The sequence below is a fragment of the Archocentrus centrarchus genome, chromosome 12 (assembly GCF_007364275.1).
Source record: "Archocentrus centrarchus isolate MPI-CPG fArcCen1 chromosome 12, fArcCen1, whole genome shotgun sequence".
Classification (NCBI taxonomy): Eukaryota; Metazoa; Chordata; class Actinopteri; order Cichliformes; family Cichlidae; genus Archocentrus; species Archocentrus centrarchus.
In genome coordinates this window covers 22657411-22677454 of record NC_044357.1, presented here as the reverse complement: position 1 = coordinate 22677454, position 20044 = coordinate 22657411, and the positions used below count along the sequence as shown (strand labels likewise).

Sequence of the window (20044 nt, the reverse complement as noted above, 5' to 3'; positions counted from 1 at the left end):
TTTGTTAGCCTTTGGAAACAGCTGATTCTGGCCTGTGTGCAGTTTGCCTCTTACTGCTGCAGATAAATGAAGAACTTATGTGACACAAGTAATGACAGAGTTTTAACTTTAGTGTAAAGCTGATGACAAGTGGCTACAATGTGACAACTGGTTTCAACATATAAAAATAGTGATAACCAGAATGGCGAACTCAAGCATTCATAACACTTACAAACCAATAGGTGATGTCACCTGTGGCGGTGTCCATCTTTATGTGCAGTCTGGTTGGTATGCTTCATATCAAACTGCATATCCAGCTTTGCACAAATACTAGAAAAAGGTGGAAGGTTGCTCAGGTCTGTCCAAGGGAGACAAAATCCAATAACCTGCAGATGTTAAGCACATTAACAAACTGTGTGTTATTAATTCATACTAAAATAGTTTTATGTAAACCAATGGAGAGCCCAAGCATTGATCAGGAACTACACCACTGCCATATAAAAGTAGATTAAATTATGATCTTGTAAATTGCTTGATGCATTTTGACTGCAGTCCCTCCGCGGCTCCACACAGCGATGACACACCTGAATGGAGATGCTCGTGCCTGCTGAGGTGCTGACCTCTCTAATCTCATTATCTGTTTGGTTCTGTCAGTGTCCAAAGTGGACAGAGTTAATCTCGATGAGAACATTTGCTAATGCCATTGCATAACGTTCCATTTTCACGAAAGCCAAGAGATCAACGTTACCTAGATAGCACAGGGATTTCAGCTACACAGGTGTACTGTGTTAGACCTGAATTCTGCATTCTGATCACATTAACTGTAAAAGTGATTTATTTGTGCGCATCTGTCATCTGTTTTATATTTTTTGGCCTCCAACTGATGTTACTTGTATGTAAGGACCGGGACAGACTCAAATCAAAGCAGGATTAGGGGACATTACATCATCTTAAGCTTTCGTTCCTTGGACATGAAGAGGGGATGAAGATAAGCAGAGGTGATGGGTGTGGCGCTCACCAACTGAACCTTTGACTAATCGCTGAGACGCAGCCCCTACCACGCTGCCTTGCATGTGCTTGGCCATCAGTGTGCAGCCGTCTGATTGAGAGGACTGAGAAGAAGGCTATGACGGCGTTGCTCTGAAGACATTTTTCAAGGTCCTGTTGGGCCAAAATAAAATGCTTTTAATATAATTTACAGTGGACTCCGAAGGCATCGTTTGATGCAGAAACGTGGTAAGGACACTTTTTATTTTAGTTATCTGCGTATGTGTTTTATTGCAGCCATTTCACGGTTATGTTTCTAGTCAAACAGCAATAAAATGTGTAGAATTTAAATTTTTAATGTTCATTTTACTACTAAAACTGAGTGATGTGGCTTCAATAAAAATAAGTGTATAATCTTAAATCTTATCTGTACACATATATTACTTACATATGATGACCTGTTAACGGCCTAACCATTATCCCCAGCCTGCTGCAGAAATGCCTGGAGGCCAGTACCAGGTGCCAAGCACCAGGCTCCACCACAGCTGCTATAGCCTGACGGACAGCTCCGAAGCTGGGGCCGAGGATGGGGAGGCAGACAACCTCACCCCCTTGGAAAAGCTCACCAGAGATATGTGCAAGGACGAGAAGACTATGAAAGAACTGATTATAGGGCGCAGGGTTGGATTCTACAAGGTCCGTGGAGAGATCGGCCACGGGACCTTCTCCAAGGTCAAACTGGCTTTCCATGCTCTGACCAGAGGTAGTTGGACGTGCTGAATCTTGAAGAGAATGTTACCGCATTGAACTTTAGTTTTACCTCTGTTTGCTTTGCCTTTGTGAAGAGGTCGAACAGAATGCGGCTATACAAGATTAAACTGGTTGCAGCCCTTTGATAACATAAGAAACCTTTTAAACACTGCACACATCTGATGCTGGTAAAGTTCTGAACAGGCCTGAAACTGGGAGCCAAACACAGCTTACACAGGCATGAGAAATTCATCCAGCACAATTTTCAAATTTGAGAATCAAATCTATAAAGCTTGCTTTATTTAAGTCAGTAATGGACAGTCTAATGCACCAGACTGGCTATGCTTCCTCACACAATATATGCAGCCGTGTTGTCTTACTACTACTTTTCATAATTAAGTTTAGGAAATTTTTAAAATTACACTGTAAAATTCTGAAAACATCCAATTACAGATTCACATAGCTTGAGATAGCTTATCTTTGAATGTTGACCTGACCAGAGACAGCGAAGTTAAACTGAGGAGAATCTCACATTTGAGAAGCTACAAACAGAATATTATAGTTTATCTTCAAAAAGGCCTTCAGCAAATCAAAAGACTCCTCTAATGCTACAGTCGCACTAAGTGAAACAGTGGTTGGAGACCCCAGCATGATAAAAAATATTGCGAGCGTGTACTCACATACTTGTGATCTTTGAAGAGGAGAACTGGGTCCATGACCACAAGCAGTCATCTGCTGTCTGCAAAGCAAGTTTGGTGCATCGAGACGTCGTGAAAAATGCAAACAAAACAGACTTCGTTTGCAGTTGCATGAAATCTGTTTGTGATAGTAAAACTGCAATTAACTGTGATAAAGTGGCAAAAAATTGGAAATTCACATTAAACAGAAATTCTGAAATTGAAACCACAAAAAGACACTCGGCAACTTTATTATATAGGAATACAACCAGAATACAACCAGCTGGCAACCAGCTGAGACGAGTCCCCTACTGCAAAGATGTATGTTGCAGATGAGTTGTGCTCATTGCTGCAGACTGACTGTGATTGGCTGAAACATGCTGGAATCCGTCTGCATTTATAAATTAGACGACGGTTATTTGCAAACCTTTGTCAATCTGTCTGCGGGTGATACCAATTATATAAAACTGGGTAATGTTAAAGTGTTATTTCCCCCCCCAGTCAAACTTTCAGTGCTTCAGTTTCTTCTCTTTATTTATTCTCGTGAATGATACATTTTACCTTTACTTTCAGTGTTTTTAGATCATTTTCAATAAATGTAACTATTTGAGGTCTTTTTAAATGTTTTCAAGCTACTTCAGCTGTTCCTGGACTACATTTAGCCATCCATATATCAAGCATGACTATACTATACTTATTTATCTGTAGTGTTTAGCTTACTGATTTAATATTTTATTTACTCCTTTTAGTGTTTTTTTTTTTTTTAATATTTAATGGGTAATCACTGTTAAACCAGATAATTCCAACCCTGTTATAAGCTGAACAGTTTCAGCTATTGGGATTTTAGGTGTATTTTTAACAAGCTAACCATTTATTAATTTTTGGATCATTACTTAATAATTCATACCATCTTTTTCTATGCTATAAATTTAATTAATCATTCTTCTCACTGACACGTTTAGTTGAGTCAATCTTTCCGTGTAGCTAAAGGTGCTGCAAAAGTATCCCCCAGAGTGCTTGTACCCCTTGTTCGGAGTCACTGTACTAATTGTTTCAGTGTAAACTTTGAGCTTCTGATGTCACAGACAAGTCCTTTGGAGTTATTTTACCATGGCGTGATCTCTGTCCAATCCTACATAGACAAAGTGGCTCTGAAGATCCTGGATAAGACGAGGCTGGACGCTGAAGCCCAGCGTCTTCTCTCCAGGGAGATCAGCAGCATGGAGGCCATGCAGCACCCCAACGTGGTCCGTCTGTACGAGGTCGTGGAGACGCCGAGACGCCTCCACCTGGTGCTGGAGTACGCAGGAGGAGGGGACCTCCACAGCAGGATCTGCAATGAAGGAAAACTATCAGACAATGACAGCAAGATCGCTTTTGCCCAGATCCTCTCTGCCATCAAATACATGGTCAGTGATGTCGAAATCTTTCTGAGTGAGATGCTGTTTGTGTTTCCCATCATGCAGTTTAGTTATATGTCATCCTTAAATCTCTCCTGCTCTAATCTTAGAACAGTGTGTGGCAGAAGTGATCTGACAGTGGTGAGGTATCTTAAAATGCAGGTGCCACCTTTTTAAGGTGACTGTAACTACCGAGGGATAAAGTAGCAACAGGCCTTTAAAGCCATTTTCACACATGAACTCCCTGAAATGTTGTTTCTCACATGTGAGACACACAAAGAGATCATCTCCTTCAGATGGATTCTCACCACTGGCAGTACTCTGTTTGGCTTAAAGGTGAGGGAGCTGCCTGGGTAGAGCGTGCAAAAGGCAGACGCAGGCTCACTGTGAATAAACCAGATTACAACCTGCACTACTCTCGCAATTACTAGGAAGCTGGCAGCTAAAAGAGCAGCTAAGAGCTGATCCCATTACCTCCGAAGCAGAGCTTTATATGTTTTTAACTGTTATTTAATTTATTTTCATTTTTACCCCTCAGCCTGAAAGGCTGATGGGGTACTGTCATCACCCCACCAGGCAGGCGGGCGGTGTGGACACCCAACTTTGTAAACACGATAACTCGCGAATGAGGCGACGTAAGATTTTCATTGTGATACCACGGGTGCATCTGCTAAAAATTGGATACGAGTTTTAATCAGAGGTCAAGTGATAAGAAAGAAGTCGCGTAGGATTTTCAAACTGATGCAATAGTGTATCTACTAAATGTCTTGCATGAGTTTGAATTTTGGTAACCTTGACTGCAAGGCCAAGAGGTCAAGTATACTGAAAATCTTGTGAATGCAATAGCTCAAAAAGGAGGTCATGTAGGATTTTTTTCAGCCATGCCATAAGTGTATTTACTCATATAGGCTCATACTCATACCCCAGCTGCATCTACTCACAGTCTCTGACACCTTGATACAATTCATGCATTTTTCGTTTTGCAGGTTTTTCAGTAGCGCAGTAGAATATGTAGCTATACCTGCACCATACTTTACGTCTTTTGAGAAAATCACATTCAAAGCTTTTTCCCAGTTTGCACTGAGTGAATTTTCATAATGATAAGAAATCTTCTGCTGTCAGATTGCTGTAACTATGCGTTTTCAGGCCAGGGTGAAAACAGATAGCAAAACTGTTAAAAAAAATGTTCACACTTATTGTTTCTTTCTTTCTTTATTTTATTGCTTTTTGTGTAAACATGACTTGAAATGTTCTGTCAATATTTTTGCAGTTTGTAGCCAAAACGATGATGAGCTTCAAAGGACTCACTCAGATGGTGCATCGATTTAAGTGTTTCATTTTTTTACTGTTTGTGACCAATTACAAAGAAGGAGAGTTGATGTGTTTTAATAACCTCCGATTTGCTTCATGTGTTGACATTCCAACGTTCCCTTTATGTTTTGCTCTGCAGCACAGCGTCAACATCATCCACCGGGACCTGAAAGCAGAGAACGTCCTGTTCACCACCGACAGCTGCGTGAAGGTGGCCGACTTTGGATTCAGCACGCAGGTGTCAAACCACAACATCGCCCTGGACACCTTCTGCGGCTCGCCGCCCTACGCTGCGCCGGAGCTCTTCAGGGACGAGTGCTACCTGGGGCCTCAGGTAGATGTGTGGGCCATGGGAGTCGTGCTTTTCTTCATGGTGACCGGCTCTATGCCATTCCGTGCTGAAACCATGGGCAAGCTGCGGCGCTGCATCATTGAATGCAATTACACTGTCCCCCCGTGGGTGCCGGGCCCCTGTCAGAGGCTCATAAAGGGCATCTTGAAGCCAGACCCCAGCGAGCGATACGCTATTGACCAGATGCTGGGCTGTGATTGGCTCTTACCTGTAGAGTTTCCCTGGTCTTTTCTGCCTTGTGAATCAACAAACACCCTGAGGAGCCTGATGGACTTTGAGAGCAGCAGCCTAGAGGAGGAAGTGGAGGAGATCAGAAGCTCGCTGGAGAACCTCGGCTTTACTGCAGAGCACCTACAGAACAATCAGCTGAAAGACAGCCGCAGCCCCGTCACTGGGGTCTACCGCATCCTGCTGCACCAGGCCGAGAAGAAGAGGGGCTGCGACTCTCTCCCAGTGGTCCGAGGGATGATGAGGGACCCCAAGAGGGAGGGGCTCCGGGCCTACAGAGGGCTCAGGCACACCTCCAAGTTCTGTGTGCTTTCATAACAGAGCACTGCTTTTATACAGACTGCTTTTATACCAACTTGCAACAAATAGGAAAAATTTTAAGTGACTTTTAGTTTTTACAGTTTGTAGCTTTTTGATAAATTTCTTCCCAATGCAACTCTCTGATAGGCTGAGATGAATGTGGAAGTGCCTCATGACATTAAACAAAGGTAGTACTCAATTAAGCAGCGTGCTTTTTCATTCATTCATTATTTCTTTTTTTTACAGATGTTTACACACTTGAAGAGGTCATGTATCGATACTTAAATGTTGTTGAGACCCATCAGATTTATAAAATGTTCTTTATAAGTTCCAGCAGACAATATAGAACAACAAAGCTGCGTCGGATAATTACACATTTTCATCACACAAAGGAATACAACTTTAAAATACTAAAATAAAAAAATGAATAGGACCATATTGCGCCAAATTACACTGCTCTATACATTAAATGAGAGGGAAAACTTAAATAGGCTTTTCTTCTCAAGAAGGCCTATTTATGAAAATCTGAGTAAAGTATGAAAGGACTGATGCCTGATGCAGATTTCATTGTGCAGCAGCAGAGCAGGTGGCTCTGCTGCTGCACCCAAACACAGCTGATCTCCTGTCTTTGTGGTGTGTTTACCAAAGTTTCACCAAGTGCCTGCCAGTAAATAATAGTCCCGACAGCAGCTGGCAGGACAGCATATGATAGTCAGGACCCCCCCCCCCACACACACGCACACACACACCCCACCCACTCCGACCTCAAAACCGGCCCAAACCAGCCAGACCCACCCAGCCCCCTCCGGCACTACACTGACTAACCCTCCCGACCCCTCCCACCCCTGTCCGACCCCAACCTGCAGGAAGCGGCAGATGGCGCGGCGTGGCCAGGGGAGACATCTGCAGGGTAGACAATAGGCGCTCTGTTCGGACCGCTGGAGCTGACAGACCGTGAGCTCCTCTATTGTGCTCCGCGCCATACACATGCAGATGAAGTCTGGAGGAGGAGGGACTGAGTTTTTTCCCCCCTCCCTCAGATGGCAGGGCTGCAGCGCTCTAAAACTTAGTTAGTTTCATCCCTCCTCTCTGACCCGTTACTGGCTCCTCCCATTTAACACCCAAAACAAGCACAAAAAAGAGTGAGAGTGAAAACACAACACAAAATTCACCTCTTTTTTTTTTTTAGTTTTATTGAGCACTTTCCACTTACAGCGTCCAATAATATTAACACTGTTTGTTTCCAGCATTGCTTCAAGAACATCAGAAAATATCAGTCAAATCTTATTTTTTTAAACATTTGTTTTCAGTACTGGCTACATAGTAAAATATTTATAGGTTAATCTAACAAATTCTCATAACGTTAACTTAATTTAGCCATTTTCTAAAGTGAAACCTTTAGAATATAGACGTTTGTTGTTTTTTTATATATATAGTTTAAAATATTTTGTCATTGTTAAATTTCTAAAGTGAAACCTTTAGAGAATTAAGACAATTCTGGAAAGTGGGAAACATTTCCGCTGACTGCAACTGATGTGATGTTGCTCAGCAGAGAGGACGTCATTAAAAAGTCCCTTTTTAAGAAGGCCTCTCTCTCAGCACCGCTTCTTCTCCTGCTGCGCGTGCTTCAACGTGCGACATTTGCTCTGTGGGGCCACAGGACGCAGAACTCGCTTCTCCTTCCTCTCCAAACCTCATCCGCACAAAGAATGAGGGTCGATGTGTCGCTCTTGTGGCATGCCCGACCTCATTCACATAAAGAATGAGAGTCATCTTGGCATGGACGGGACAAGAGGCGACGGTTCACGGGGGCCCCTCGGGCCGGCGCCGTGCTGCCTGGACGGGAAGCCTCCTCAGGAGTATCCAGGGATGAGCAGAAACAGGGTCATCCTGTCCATCAGGATGAGTATTTCCAGACAAGAAGCTTTGCAGCATCTGAGCAAGTGAGCAGCCAGGTCCCAGATCAGCGCTCGGGGAGGCTGATCTCGGGAACCCAGTCGTTCAGACGCCGGCTCTCCTCACAGAACAGGTGCAGCTTCTCCAGAGCAGGGTCCTCCCAAGACCCGTCAGATGGGTTCTGTTCAAACAGGAAGAGGGAGGCAGATTTAGTCACATGTTTCTTTACAAAAAGCACAACAAATGCAGCCTCCAGATTCCTCAGAATGATGCATCCTCATTAACTGAGCTCTACATACCGTGATGAGGACGCAGTGCGCATCTTCAAACTGCTCCGCTTTGCCTCCAACAATCTCAACCAGGCGCTGCACGTCGCTCACTCTGACTATGCTGATGTCGTTGTCGAAGCAGAAGGACTGGATGAGGGTAAAGTGGATCTGGAGGGCGATGTCACACTCGAACTCCTCATCCATGGCCAGGACGCAGAAAGACACGCTGTCCGGGTCTCTGTGGAGACAATACAAATCAAAATCCATGAGATTCAATCCACAACAGAATCCAAAGTGTTCGAATCATTGTGCACGTAATAAACTTTAGGTCTTAAGCAAAGTCTCATACTTACAGGTTCATAACTTTTGCGCACTCGTAGACACCGACGGTGAGGGAGTCATTGTCTTTGGCGGTCACCAGGACCTCCTCAAGGGCTTTACCGGCGCACTGAGCACGCTCGGTGGGCTTCTGGATCAGGACCTCCTCAAAAGTCATGATGAAGGCTATGAAGATATTCCGCAGTGGAAAAACTTGAGAAAGTATGAGAAGAGAGTAAATCCGCAGAGAGAGCAGAGTGCTTTCAAGGCTGCAGTCGCCCTCTTTTATACTCTGCAGCTCGTGCGGCGCAGTGAAAGCTCTGCGCCCTGATTGGCTAAAGCTGAATGGTGTATTGGTATGATAATGCTATTGTCACACCCCGGCTCGTGGCAGATTGATGGGGGTCATCGAGCCACTCACAACCAACACCCCCCCCCCCCCCAAACACACACACACACACACATACACACAGCAGCAGCAGCTTGGGCTGCAGCTAAAAATAGCTTAATTATATTAAATAAAAGTTTGATTACTCTGCAGAGCACTTTTTGCGCAACGCACTTAAAATGCAGCATATTGTTCAAGTTGCAGAGATGCATCATGCACCCGTTTAACCTGCACTTAGAATAAATAAAGCTAAAGTAAATTGTAAATATACGTTGCTACTCAAAACTGTTCAGAAGCCTCTTCCAGCCCTGTTTGTAAATGTTACTTATGCGCACTTTCACTCCTCTGTGAACTCCGCTAACATTTTTAAACTCCAAAGAAACGCTCTTTCCTTCTTTTTAGACTTTTCTGATGGAGAACGTGTTTAGCTCCCTCCCCCCGTTGATCCTCGGCAGCAGAGAAAGGGCAGGTGGATGATGCCATCTGTGGAGTATAGGCTGGCCATAAAACCGCCCCATTGTAAGCACAGAAGCTCCTCTATTGTCACGCTCTTCTATACAAATGCAAATGAACAGCGCGTGCCAGAACGCTGTGCGTGCTGCACAATCTGCACTGCTGGCCCTCGCGGACCACGTGGCCATCAGCTGGCCCGAGCATCCTTGCTCGGGTTTTATTTGTTTACTCTGATGAGCTCAGGAGCCACGCGGACTCAGTTCTGCAAAAATACCCTCAAAGTTAATTTCACTGTTACGTGTTTTTGGGCTCCTGGGGCCACTAAATGCTTTTAAGTGATCCTGACGACCTCTTTAATGCCCAACCGAACTTTTACGCGCGACTCCATTTCATCTGTTCCACCTATTAGGCACTTTTAACTTAATATATTGTGTTTATTTTAATCTAGCCTTACCTCTGACGGCTTGCACTGATTATCCTTAACTTTATTCATCACGAAACTTTTACGCACGGCCTCATTTGTTTCCCTTGCTGTGCAGTTTCTCTTCAACATCTCGTGGTTATTTGGTGCTATTTCATCTGCATAATAATCCCAAACACATCTAGCATCAGGTCAGACCTGCTGCCAATGCTGCGTAAATTGCGCAGAGGGGATGGAGGTGCAGGAGACACAGGTCGGTGGTGATTGATTCAGCACTATTGTTCTGCGGAAGGCACAGTGGCAGATGGAGAACTGTCGCTATGAGCCCCCACCCCCACCCCAAACCTAGGTCAACTTCTTCCCCAGGGCTTTGTTTTTTGTCTTTTGTCGACAACTCTCCACATTTCGCCAGTCTGTTGTCTGAGTTTTGATTAAATTAGAATACCAAATATGAAACTTATGATTTAAACTTGTGCAGCGTAAAGCTTTATCTCCAAAACATGTCCGACATTTACAGGCAGATAAAAATCACTCATTTTGCGCTGCAAACAGGCGAGAATGCTGCAAGTGTTTGGTTTCACAACAAAATGCGTATTTGCAGATTATCGCTCCAACAGTGCCATTTATTTACACCCTCATGCTGCTAAATCATCTGTGCATCATCTGGTCCAGAGTTTGATTTGGATCCAGCTGATACAGACTCAAACACTGATCTGTTTTCGGAAGGATAAGCTCGTATGACCACGGGCCAGGCGCGTGCAAATCGATACCGACCCATTGTTGCTGAAGCACATCTGCCAGATGGAGGCCTCTCCGGCAGCGCGCGACAGGTGTTGGTGGTCAAAGCTCTTTAATGGTGACCTGCGGCGACTCAACAGAGCCCACCCTCTGCGTTATGAAGGAAAGTGTCTAAAGCTGGCAGATAAGTCGGAGTTTTTCAGAAATGTCGCCTCTAGTATTTGCAAAGCTGAGTTAAGCTTTGAGGGTAAAAATACATTTATGTAAATATAGTTTTTCATTGATAAAATGCGCTTTTTGAGCTAGAAAGCAATGCACACACTTAGATCATATTTAACTTACCGATGTTCTCTACCTACATTTCTGCATTTTGTTTAACACGACTTAGAAAATCCTCTTTGCAGCAGTGGAACATTTGTCTATCACGCCCAGCAGGTGCTGCCTGACTCCTTTTGTTCACCCTCTCTTTACGTTCCCCCCCTGGGACAGATGGTATCTCCCGGTTACTATGGAGAGTGATGCAGACAGAGAGATAAAGCATGCAGGCATCTCCAGATGCCACGCGCCCGTCTTTACGCATGCAAAGCAGCGGCCCGTGCCACAGTCTAATCTACAATAAACAGTTCATGCTGTGAAACTGGTCATGACTTTTAAAAGTCTGCCTGACAGTCAGTGCAGTGGAGGTGGTGGATAGTTAGATTATTTTGACATCAAACGTCGGTAAGACAGCTCATTCCTCCAGAAAACCATCTATGACTTCAAGAAATATTAAGACCGCTGGTGTTGCAAGTTTTAACTGTTTTAACCACAAAATTACTTATAATTTAGACATTTGTGGCCCGTTTTCAAAGACACGAGGTTCATATTTTTATTTTATACGTTTATCTTTGGTTTGCATCAGCCATTAGGAATCAGATATTTAGCTTTTAGGTATCTCCAAAAAGCAAAATACCGGATAAGCCTCGAGTAGGTTTCCTGAAGTATCTGTGTGCATAAGACCATCATTTTAAAATAAACTGAAGCAAAACATTAAAGAAGTGCCACACGTTCTTTCTGTATGCCTTCATATTTCATGAGTGCAGATAATCTTAAGATGCATTTTTACCAGCAGACCAGTCAGCCCCCGCCTTCCACTCATGTCCACAAAACCTGAAAATAAACCAGCAAACTATTAAAACTTTCATTTCTTTGTGATTTCAACTAATTTTAATGAGCGTTAAGTTAAAAGCAACATTTAAGTTTTCTCAGATCTATTCAATCTGAAGTCTTTGTAACAGCAGTTTAACTTGATCAGATTGAATGCAGACACTCCAAAGACATGCATGTTAGGTTAGCTGGTTCTTCTATAGAAGCTTATAAGCCGGCTGTGGATGTGAGGCAGATAAAGTGTTTAAAGCACTGCATGAATGTGTGGTTAAATGTGGTTTGTGGTCTAAAGGGCTTTGAGTGTTCAGTAAGACCAGAAAGGTTCTGTATAAATACCAGTTCGGTCCAGACTCAGTGAATGAACGGAGAGTTTTGGAAAGTGTGCAGTGGCATTGAGAAGTAGATTTAAATATGCTTTTGTATTTCAGTGGAGTTTTCAGTCGCTTCTTATTCTTCCAGAACTTTGAAGACTTGAACAGCAGCAGTCTGGTCTTCCTGTGAGGTTTTATTATTCTTGTAAGCTCAAATAAGCACTCAAAGGTCAGACTTTCTACATTTGATCCTTTCAACTAAATCTGCCCCCAACTTTCTAAGACTTTTCTATGGGCACGCGTGCCTCGGGGTGGGGTGGGGGCTGATGGCCTCTTGTTGCCATTGTGCTGCAGTCAGCCAATAAGAGCATCAGCGCGTGCCGGGTCTGCAGTATAAATGCTGGCAGACTCCTGGAAGCAGCACAAACAGTCTTCTTTGGACTTTCTGACTGTCCTTCAGCTGAACTGTGAGATACAACATAACATGCAGCCTGCTGGAAAAGCTCTGAAGGAAGCTCTGCTGTGTGCTCAGAGCGAGGAGAGACTCACTGTTGGAGTCTATGAGAGTGCCAAAATTATGACTGAGTAAGTAAACAGCATGACTTAAGTGTGACTTTAGCACCCTCTCTCAGCTTTAGAGTCCATCAGCACTGAGCAGCAGCAGCAGCTAACAGGACGTGAACTTTGTTTGTCCACAGAGACCCGGACAGCGTGTCTTTCTGTGTCCTGGCCATGGATGAGGAGTTCGAGTGTGACATCGCCCTCCAGATCCACTTTACCCTCATCCAGTCCTTCTGCTTCGACAACGACATCAGCATAGTCAGAGTGAGCGACGTGCAGCGCCTGGTTGAGATTGTTGGAGGCAAGGCGGAGCAGTTTGAAGATGCGCACTGCGTCCTCATCACGGTATGTAGAGCTCAGTTAATGAGGATGCATCATTCTGAGGAATCTGGAGGCTGCATTTGTTGTGCTTTTTGTAAAGAAACATGTGACTAAATCTGCCTCCCTCTTCCTGTTTGAACAGAACCCATCTGACGGGTCTTGGGAGGACCCTGCTCTGGAGAAGCTGCACCTGTTCTGTGAGGAGAGCCGGCGTCTGAACGACTGGGTTCCCGAGATCAGCCTCCCCGAGCGCTGATCTGGGACCTGGCTGCTCACTTGCTCAGATGCTGCAAAGCTTCTTGTCTGGAAATACTCATCCTGATGGACAGGATGACCCTGTTTCTGCTCATCCCTGGATACTCCTGAGGAGGCTTCCCGTCCAGGCAGCACGGCGCCGGCCCGAGGGGCCCCCGTGAACCGTCGCCTCTTGTCCCGTCCATGCCAAGATGACTCTCATTCTTTATGTGAATGAGGTCGGGCATGCCACAAGAGCGACACATCGACCCTCATTCTTTGTGCGGATGAGGTTTGGAGAGGAAGGAGAAGCGAGTTCTGCGTCCTGTGGCCCCACAGAGCAAATGTCGCACGTTGAAGCACGCGCAGCAGGAGAAGAAGCGGTGCTGAGAGAGAGGCCTTCTTAAAAAGGGACTTTTTAATGACGTCCTCTCTGCTGAGCAACATCACATCAGTTGCAGTCAGCGGAAATGTTTCCCACTTTCCAGAATTGTCTTAATTCTCTAAAGGTTTCACTTTAGAAATTTAACAATGACAAAATATTCTTTAAAAATATTTAGAAAAAAAAATTAAAAAGGTTGAAATGAAGAAAAAATATTGATCTGACTTTATATCTTCAAGTGTGAAACATAAAAAAAAAAAATTCAGCTTCATGGAAGATAAAATTATTTGTTTTCTTGTATATTTATGTGACATGAAAACTCGCAAATAAAACATTTGTATTTTATTTCTTATTGACTGTTCTTTATTTCTTTTATTGTCTCAATTGTCTGAAGTGGAAACAAAGAAACATTTTCTGTTGCAAACTTACATTTCTGTGCTGCATCAGTGCTGCTTGAACTTCTGTTACATAATGAAACCACGTATATGAGAATATAAATAGCTCAGATCATTGTTATCACTCTCATTTCTTTATGGTGGTTATGAGATGGATTCAAAAAACAGTAAAGCAGGAAAAGGAGCAGAACTATGATACTTTCTGTGTACTGATTACTGATGTTACTCTGTTAGACCTCTAAAACGTATCATAATCAGAAGAATCCACTGATGTCTCTAGAGGAGGTGAGGTGAGTTTAAAGTTACCTGGCACGGTTGGTGGTTTTAATCCACTCTTTTCACTTCCTCCCTGGTAATGATTCCAGCTAAAATAACAGCCCAGTGTTTCTGCTTCAAATCCAGCCGCTGTGCCAGAATAAATATTTTTCCTTTCATGTGAAATTTGTGTGAAAATCTAATGGAAATGTTTCATCACCAACATCGAAGCCTATTTGGGGCACGACATCAGGTGAGCTGAACCCTGTCATCTCAACAATGGATCAAAATGTCATTTTTTTTCAGATTTGCTCTCTTTGACACATTTCCGACCTTTTACTATTTCCTGCTTTGTCTTTTACACAGATATACTGGATTAGCTGTTAGTAGCTCATGTTTGAACACAACAGTATATCTGGAGAGAGCTTCAAACTGTGACGTTTCTCTTTTCTTTGTCTGTTATGAAGTGTTGATGATGAACCAGTCTACTGTCGATTTAAATGTAACCCATTAATGAGTGTTACGTAGAGACAGCCAGGACATCTGTGTGTCTCAGAGACTAATGGCTTTGATGAAATAAAAACATATTTAATGCCCTAAAAATAGATATTAATGCCCTTCCTCCACCCTGAATTTGAATTCTATGGAAAAGTGGATGGGACTGTTCACAACCTGTAAAACTGAATTCTGATTGGACGCTTCAGGAGACTCACAGGAGCATCATTTCAAAGGTCACGGGCCAAAGGACTGACTGTGTGCCGCCATCAAACTAGTAACCAAATCTATCCACTAACCACTTAAAAGCTTCCTAATCAATGCGTCACATCTTGTGTTGCTGTTATTTTATGTAAATAGTGTGAATGTGTGTAGCATGAATTAGAAACCATAGTTTTTAAGACTTTGCAGTCACTGAACTTGTGTTTTCTGAGGCTCAGTCATTCGGTGTTCTAACTGCAAACATTTTCAACTAATTTACTCTCACCAGCATTCTACCTGTACTTCATGATGCTCTCTTTAAAAAAAAAAAATCAGCTACACAGAGGCTGCAGCTTAATGGAAGTGATCTTTTGCTCCGGGCACACGCTGCTTTTTCTGCTCTTTCTCAAATTTACAATTCGGAACCTTTAAGAAGCTTTTGTGCACTCGGATTCAGATTTTAAAGGCGCTCTGACCTGCATGCTGCCTGTCAGTGTGAACTATTGTGGCATCAACAGCTGCTGCAGCCCCCTACACCCCAAAGTGATGCGCACACACACACACACAGGATTCCTACTTAAGTCCTTACCCTTTCTGTTGGTTTGCACCTTTGTAGTGTGATGTTTTAAAAGACTGAACATTTAAACCAAAGAAGGAGAAAAGCGGTTGATCTAAATTGGTTGCACCTTAAGTAGCTTCATCACTCTGTGGTGCACACTCTCATGTGCACCTACGCACAGCCACAAGCCCTTTGTGTCAAAAAAAGAACACAAAATGGGCCAGCTGAAACATAATCAGCCCTTTAAATTTCCACAGCAACCAACCCAACACTCGCTCCATCTGCTGACCAATTTAATGACAGAGAGAGAGAAAGGCAGAGAGGAGGAGGAGGAGGAGGAGGAGGAGGAGGAGGCCCTGTGCCCGGCACAAGTCTGCTGCCATTCATCCATTCAAAGCCAAATCCTGACTAACAACAACATCCCCCAGCCGAGCAGTCAGCAGAAACAGATCTGAAGTCAGAGAACAGCAGCACCTAAAAGTAGTTCAGCAGTTTGGGGCATCAGGAAAATAGTTCAACATTTTACAACATGTGCTTTTACTTTGTCGTGATACACTGAATGAGGACCAGTGTCCCCCATGTACAGAGCTTGAGTCAGGATTTTGTAGCATTCCTGGAGACTTTCAGCCAAGCTGGAGCTGCAAAGGTTGAAAATACACCTCTGAACACCTTTAAGGGTGAATTTTTCTGTCTGCCTCTGCGAACCCTAAACAACCTCAGCTGCCCTCAGTCTCAACCCGGCCATTAAGAGCTGCGCTGCTGCAGGCACATGCTGCTTCTCAAGTGTCCTTTCAACATAAAAGCTTCCTTCTCCTCCTCCTAAAGTCTTTTCTGTGCCGGAGAGCTGCAGCAGATGGTAATGACGGGCTGCAGGCTCAGTGTGTTTGTGTGTGTGTGTTTGCCTCTTTTATTGGTGTTTTGCTTCAGCAGTCCCAAATACAGTTATATTTCTTACTTTTTTCTGACAATAAAGGGCTTTATGCATTTACAATCAGAAAACAATCAATAATCTGAGTTGTGTTGAGGTTGCACAAATCAGTATCTAGTTCTGTCTAACAATTATGCTAATCCATTTTTTAAAAACTATGCTAATTTCCTCCTCCATCATTTCCACGGCCTGCTGCTGTCGTGCTGCAGGTCAAACGATGTGCACAGTCACTCAGATGTGTGCACGTGCAAACACGAAGCAGAAACGCCCACCCGTCATCAGCTGCTGATGCTAATTTCTGATTGTGATCTCAATCACTCAGACCTGCTCCGGCTCCTAATGAGTCTAATCACTAATTACATTAGCCGACCCCCCTGAAGGCTGTGCTGTCTCATTGGTGTCCTCAATCCCGGACAAAGACCCAGTTTAAACATCACCATCTAAAGAAGTAAACCAAAGCTCTTTTGTATTTGTACCACAGAAAACTTCAGTATAAAAACAGCATTGTTACAAGTTAATTAGAAATCAGTAAGGAGTGCAAATATGTTTGTTTGCATGACAATTTTTTATCTTCACAGGAACCAGAGTGTTTATAAGCAAATATGAAGATAAAGAGATTATCTGTTTACGTCCAGTGTTGCAGCTTGTTGAGATAAAGTGGACTCAGAGAGCTGACGCGCTGCCAGCTGTTGCCAAAACACGGGTCTGTTTCTTCGCTGAGTGTTGAGGCCCTCCAGGGCCTGGCTCAGCTGCTGCTGGTTCAACACAGTCATTTGCTGTGTATGCGTTTAGTCTTACAGACAATATGGCAGAATTTCAACACTGAAACGTGTCCAAAGCCATCATAATTTATGTAATAATGTAGATTAGAGACCGTATTTGAGTGACACAGCGCCAGCCTTTATCCTTGCACGGTGCAGAGGAGCAAGATCAGATGGCTAAATGTGCCTGTACTACACCCCCATCCACTGCACCCCCTCACCAAAGCAAAACTCTGGCAGAAAAAAAGAGAAAAAGCTACAGCCAACACTTCTACGCCCTCATCAATGGACACAAAGAGCAGAGACCGGCAGGAGGGGCCCTGAACAAAGGTGCAGCGAGACCTCGGCCCTCTCTCCTCTTTTGTGCTGAAGAATGGCGAGGTCCAGGAGCAGCTGCTGTTGGCTGCACGGGACATTTGAGCCGGTCTTTTTCACCACAAAACAAAGTCTGGCGCTGTGAGTGGGGAGGCTGCACGGCTGCAGGGGCAAAGAGGAGGAGGAGGAGGAGGGAGGAGGCTGTATACAAAACGAAGGGCACACTTTGCCAGCTCAACTAGAGTTGACTCCCCCATTGATCCTGCAGATCAGCAGCAGCAGCAGAGGAAGGGAAGGGTGGGGTTTTGCAGGGTGGAGGGTTTTTTAAAGTGGGGCCTTTAAAGTTGATGGGAGTCACATCAGTCAGAGCACAAAGGAGGACCCCGAGGTCTGCCATATGGTTGTAGGCACATCATCTGTTCAGGAATCACTAAAAGAAATCCAAGCTAAGCCAATAGCAGCTCGAGCTCTGCCTCCTGTGCTACTCAGCAACAACAAATGTCTGGTTTCTGATTGGCCGGTGAGATGTAGTTATTAGAAGCTCAGTGTCTCAATTACCCAGGTATAGGAGGAGGACACTTTGTTGTTTCAGTACTTAAGGATGATCTCTGTGGTGAATTGATTACTGTTGGTGTAAAGAAAGGCAATAAAACACCAGAATTTAAATGCATGCTATATTGCCTCTCTTTTTGGAGCTGTCAAAATTCATGTTGTAAGATTTTTTTTTTGCATGCTTTTTAAGACTTTTTGTGTGACTGATTTAACCTCAGATACCCACAGAAACAAGTCAGTTAATCACAGGATGAAACAAGTGCATTAAAAAGCAGCCAGTGCATTTAGCAGGATTCATCAAAACTCACATTCAGAAATCTTTGTTTCCTTTTTATTCAAGTTTGAAAGAAACTTGATGTTGCATATTTAGGAGTGGTGGACAGTAATGCAACTAATGCAACTCATACCACATAAATAAACCTTCCTTTATGCATGTTCTTAACTTACATCTGCATTATTTAAAAAAAAATTACATTTTTATTAACTTAAAGATTCTTGAAGTCAAAGATATCTTTAGTCACGTTATGGTGTGAAAGCAGAATCTGTACATCACAGGCCTGTGCCCTAAAATAATATAAGTATCATTAAAAATGTGTTAATATTGGCCGTTAGCCATCTGTTTTGCTCCTCTAAACTGATCCTGTGTCAGGTGAACGTTCTTTACTGGGACAAACGATTCAAATCGAGTCCTTTTTCTCTTTACTTTCATTACGCGCTGTAGCTGCAGTGGAACGTGCTCCTTAGTCATACTGGGAGATACAAAATCTTTACTAAATAGTAGCTGAATTGAAATTAACCCATATTTTTACACTTATTCAGTATGTCGTCTGTAATGCTGCTAATCAGCTGAATTCATGTAAGAAGAAAATTGTTCATTTGCATTAAATGCATCCAGTGATGTCATGATTAAGACCAATGGGACATTTTGTTATTCGACATAATCTGGACAGCAAAATGTCCTCTGTGACTGATATGCTGTGATACTTGTCACTGTGTTGTTGATGCATCCGTGTATAACCAGTGTTTTAGTGTTGTAGCTGCTCGAGGTGCGGCTGGTGTTCCCAGTGAGGCTCCTGATCTCATAAAAGCTGCAGAAGACTCTGCATAAAAGCAGATGGTAGGACAGCGGCTTTCAAACTGTTGGTGCTCAAGGCCACACCTGTACTGTACCTGTACAGTCAGTGACAGCTGGGACTGTATCATTGGATGAAGGCACTTTTGAACACAACACTTTCACACAAATGCTCCTGCTGCTGCCTCTGGTTCAGAGCCACGGCTCTTTTTCAGTTGGCAAAGTTTCCAAATGCCTCTTTAGCTTTATTGGCACCATGTTAGCGTTAATTAATGCCTCTCACAAAGCGATTTTTTTTTAAACTCCTCACTAACAGTCAGGGCCTTTGATGTGTAATATATCATTCATTCTTTTTAGGAAGTTACAGTAATAATGTTAGGTTGACACAAAATGTCAGGACACACCTGGACGTTCCTTAAGGCACATCAGAGTCTCCGCTGCATTCGGAGACTGTTAAATAGTTCAGGTTCTGCATACAGATATAACGGACCTGTCTTCTGATGCCACCCAGTAACGTCACAGTGGTACTACAACCATAACCACGCTCTTCCATTCAGGGGCTGAGTGAAGAGAAATACCTCCACCTAGCGGTTAAAAGTGATTCCTGCAGCACAGGGCGCCGTGAGTGACGCCGATATCCTGCAGCCTGGACTTTATTAAGCCCGTCTTAAAATAAATGACCGTAAATAATCATGTAAATTGGATTTAGATAATAAATAAAGAAGATGAAAGTATACTGCAACACATCTGTTAAAGGGGTAAAATAACAGAAAACATCATTTTAAAGACCAGAACGTTTCTGAGCTGTTCAGTTTCCTTTGGTTTGTTTGACATAATCACTACGGTGAATGAAGCTGCCACACACAGCCACACACAGCCATGGTGCTTTCATAGCCTTTCATTAAATTTGGGGCAAGTGATTGCAGCACTGAAATTCTATTTATCAGTAATTTCTAGACCATTTTATTATAATTAATAATGAATTAATTCATAATTAATACTATATTTTACTCGTCGCTGTGATTTGTAATGTTATTCTTTGCCTTTTAAATCACTTTTAGCTGTATCTGTATTCTGTACAGTCTATAT

At 43.3% G+C, this 20044-nt stretch overlaps 3 protein-coding genes across 3 annotated transcripts; 2 read left to right on the top strand and 1 right to left on the bottom strand.

The window, feature by feature from the left end:
* Nucleotides 1-809: 809 nt before the first annotated feature.
* nim1kb (NIM1 serine/threonine protein kinase) lies at nucleotides 810-6183 on the top strand. Its single transcript, XM_030742724.1, has 4 exons — nucleotides 810-1215; nucleotides 1453-1729; nucleotides 3534-3802; nucleotides 5244-6183. Exons 2-4 carry the CDS (start codon nucleotides 1465-1467, stop codon nucleotides 6000-6002), a joined length of 1293 nt encoding a protein of 430 aa, XP_030598584.1. The 5' UTR covers nucleotides 810-1215; nucleotides 1453-1464; the 3' UTR covers nucleotides 6003-6183.
* Nucleotides 6184-7159: 976 nt separating this feature from the next.
* On the bottom strand, nucleotides 7160-8720 carry LOC115789279 (growth arrest and DNA damage-inducible protein GADD45 gamma-like). Its single transcript, XM_030742621.1, has 3 exons — nucleotides 8503-8720; nucleotides 8180-8387; nucleotides 7160-8061 (listed from the first exon to the last, which is right to left on the bottom strand). Exons 1-3 carry the CDS (start codon nucleotides 8643-8645, stop codon nucleotides 7948-7950), a joined length of 465 nt encoding a protein of 154 aa, XP_030598481.1. The 5' UTR covers nucleotides 8646-8720; the 3' UTR covers nucleotides 7160-7947.
* A 3640-nt stretch (nucleotides 8721-12360) lies between these two features.
* LOC115789359 (growth arrest and DNA damage-inducible protein GADD45 gamma-like) lies at nucleotides 12361-13657 on the top strand. The gene is made up of 3 exons (XM_030742741.1): nucleotides 12361-12509; nucleotides 12623-12830; nucleotides 12949-13657. Exons 1-3 carry the CDS (start codon nucleotides 12409-12411, stop codon nucleotides 13060-13062), a joined length of 423 nt encoding a protein of 140 aa, XP_030598601.1. The 5' UTR covers nucleotides 12361-12408; the 3' UTR covers nucleotides 13063-13657.
* The last annotated feature ends 6387 nt before the right edge of the window (nucleotides 13658-20044 follow it).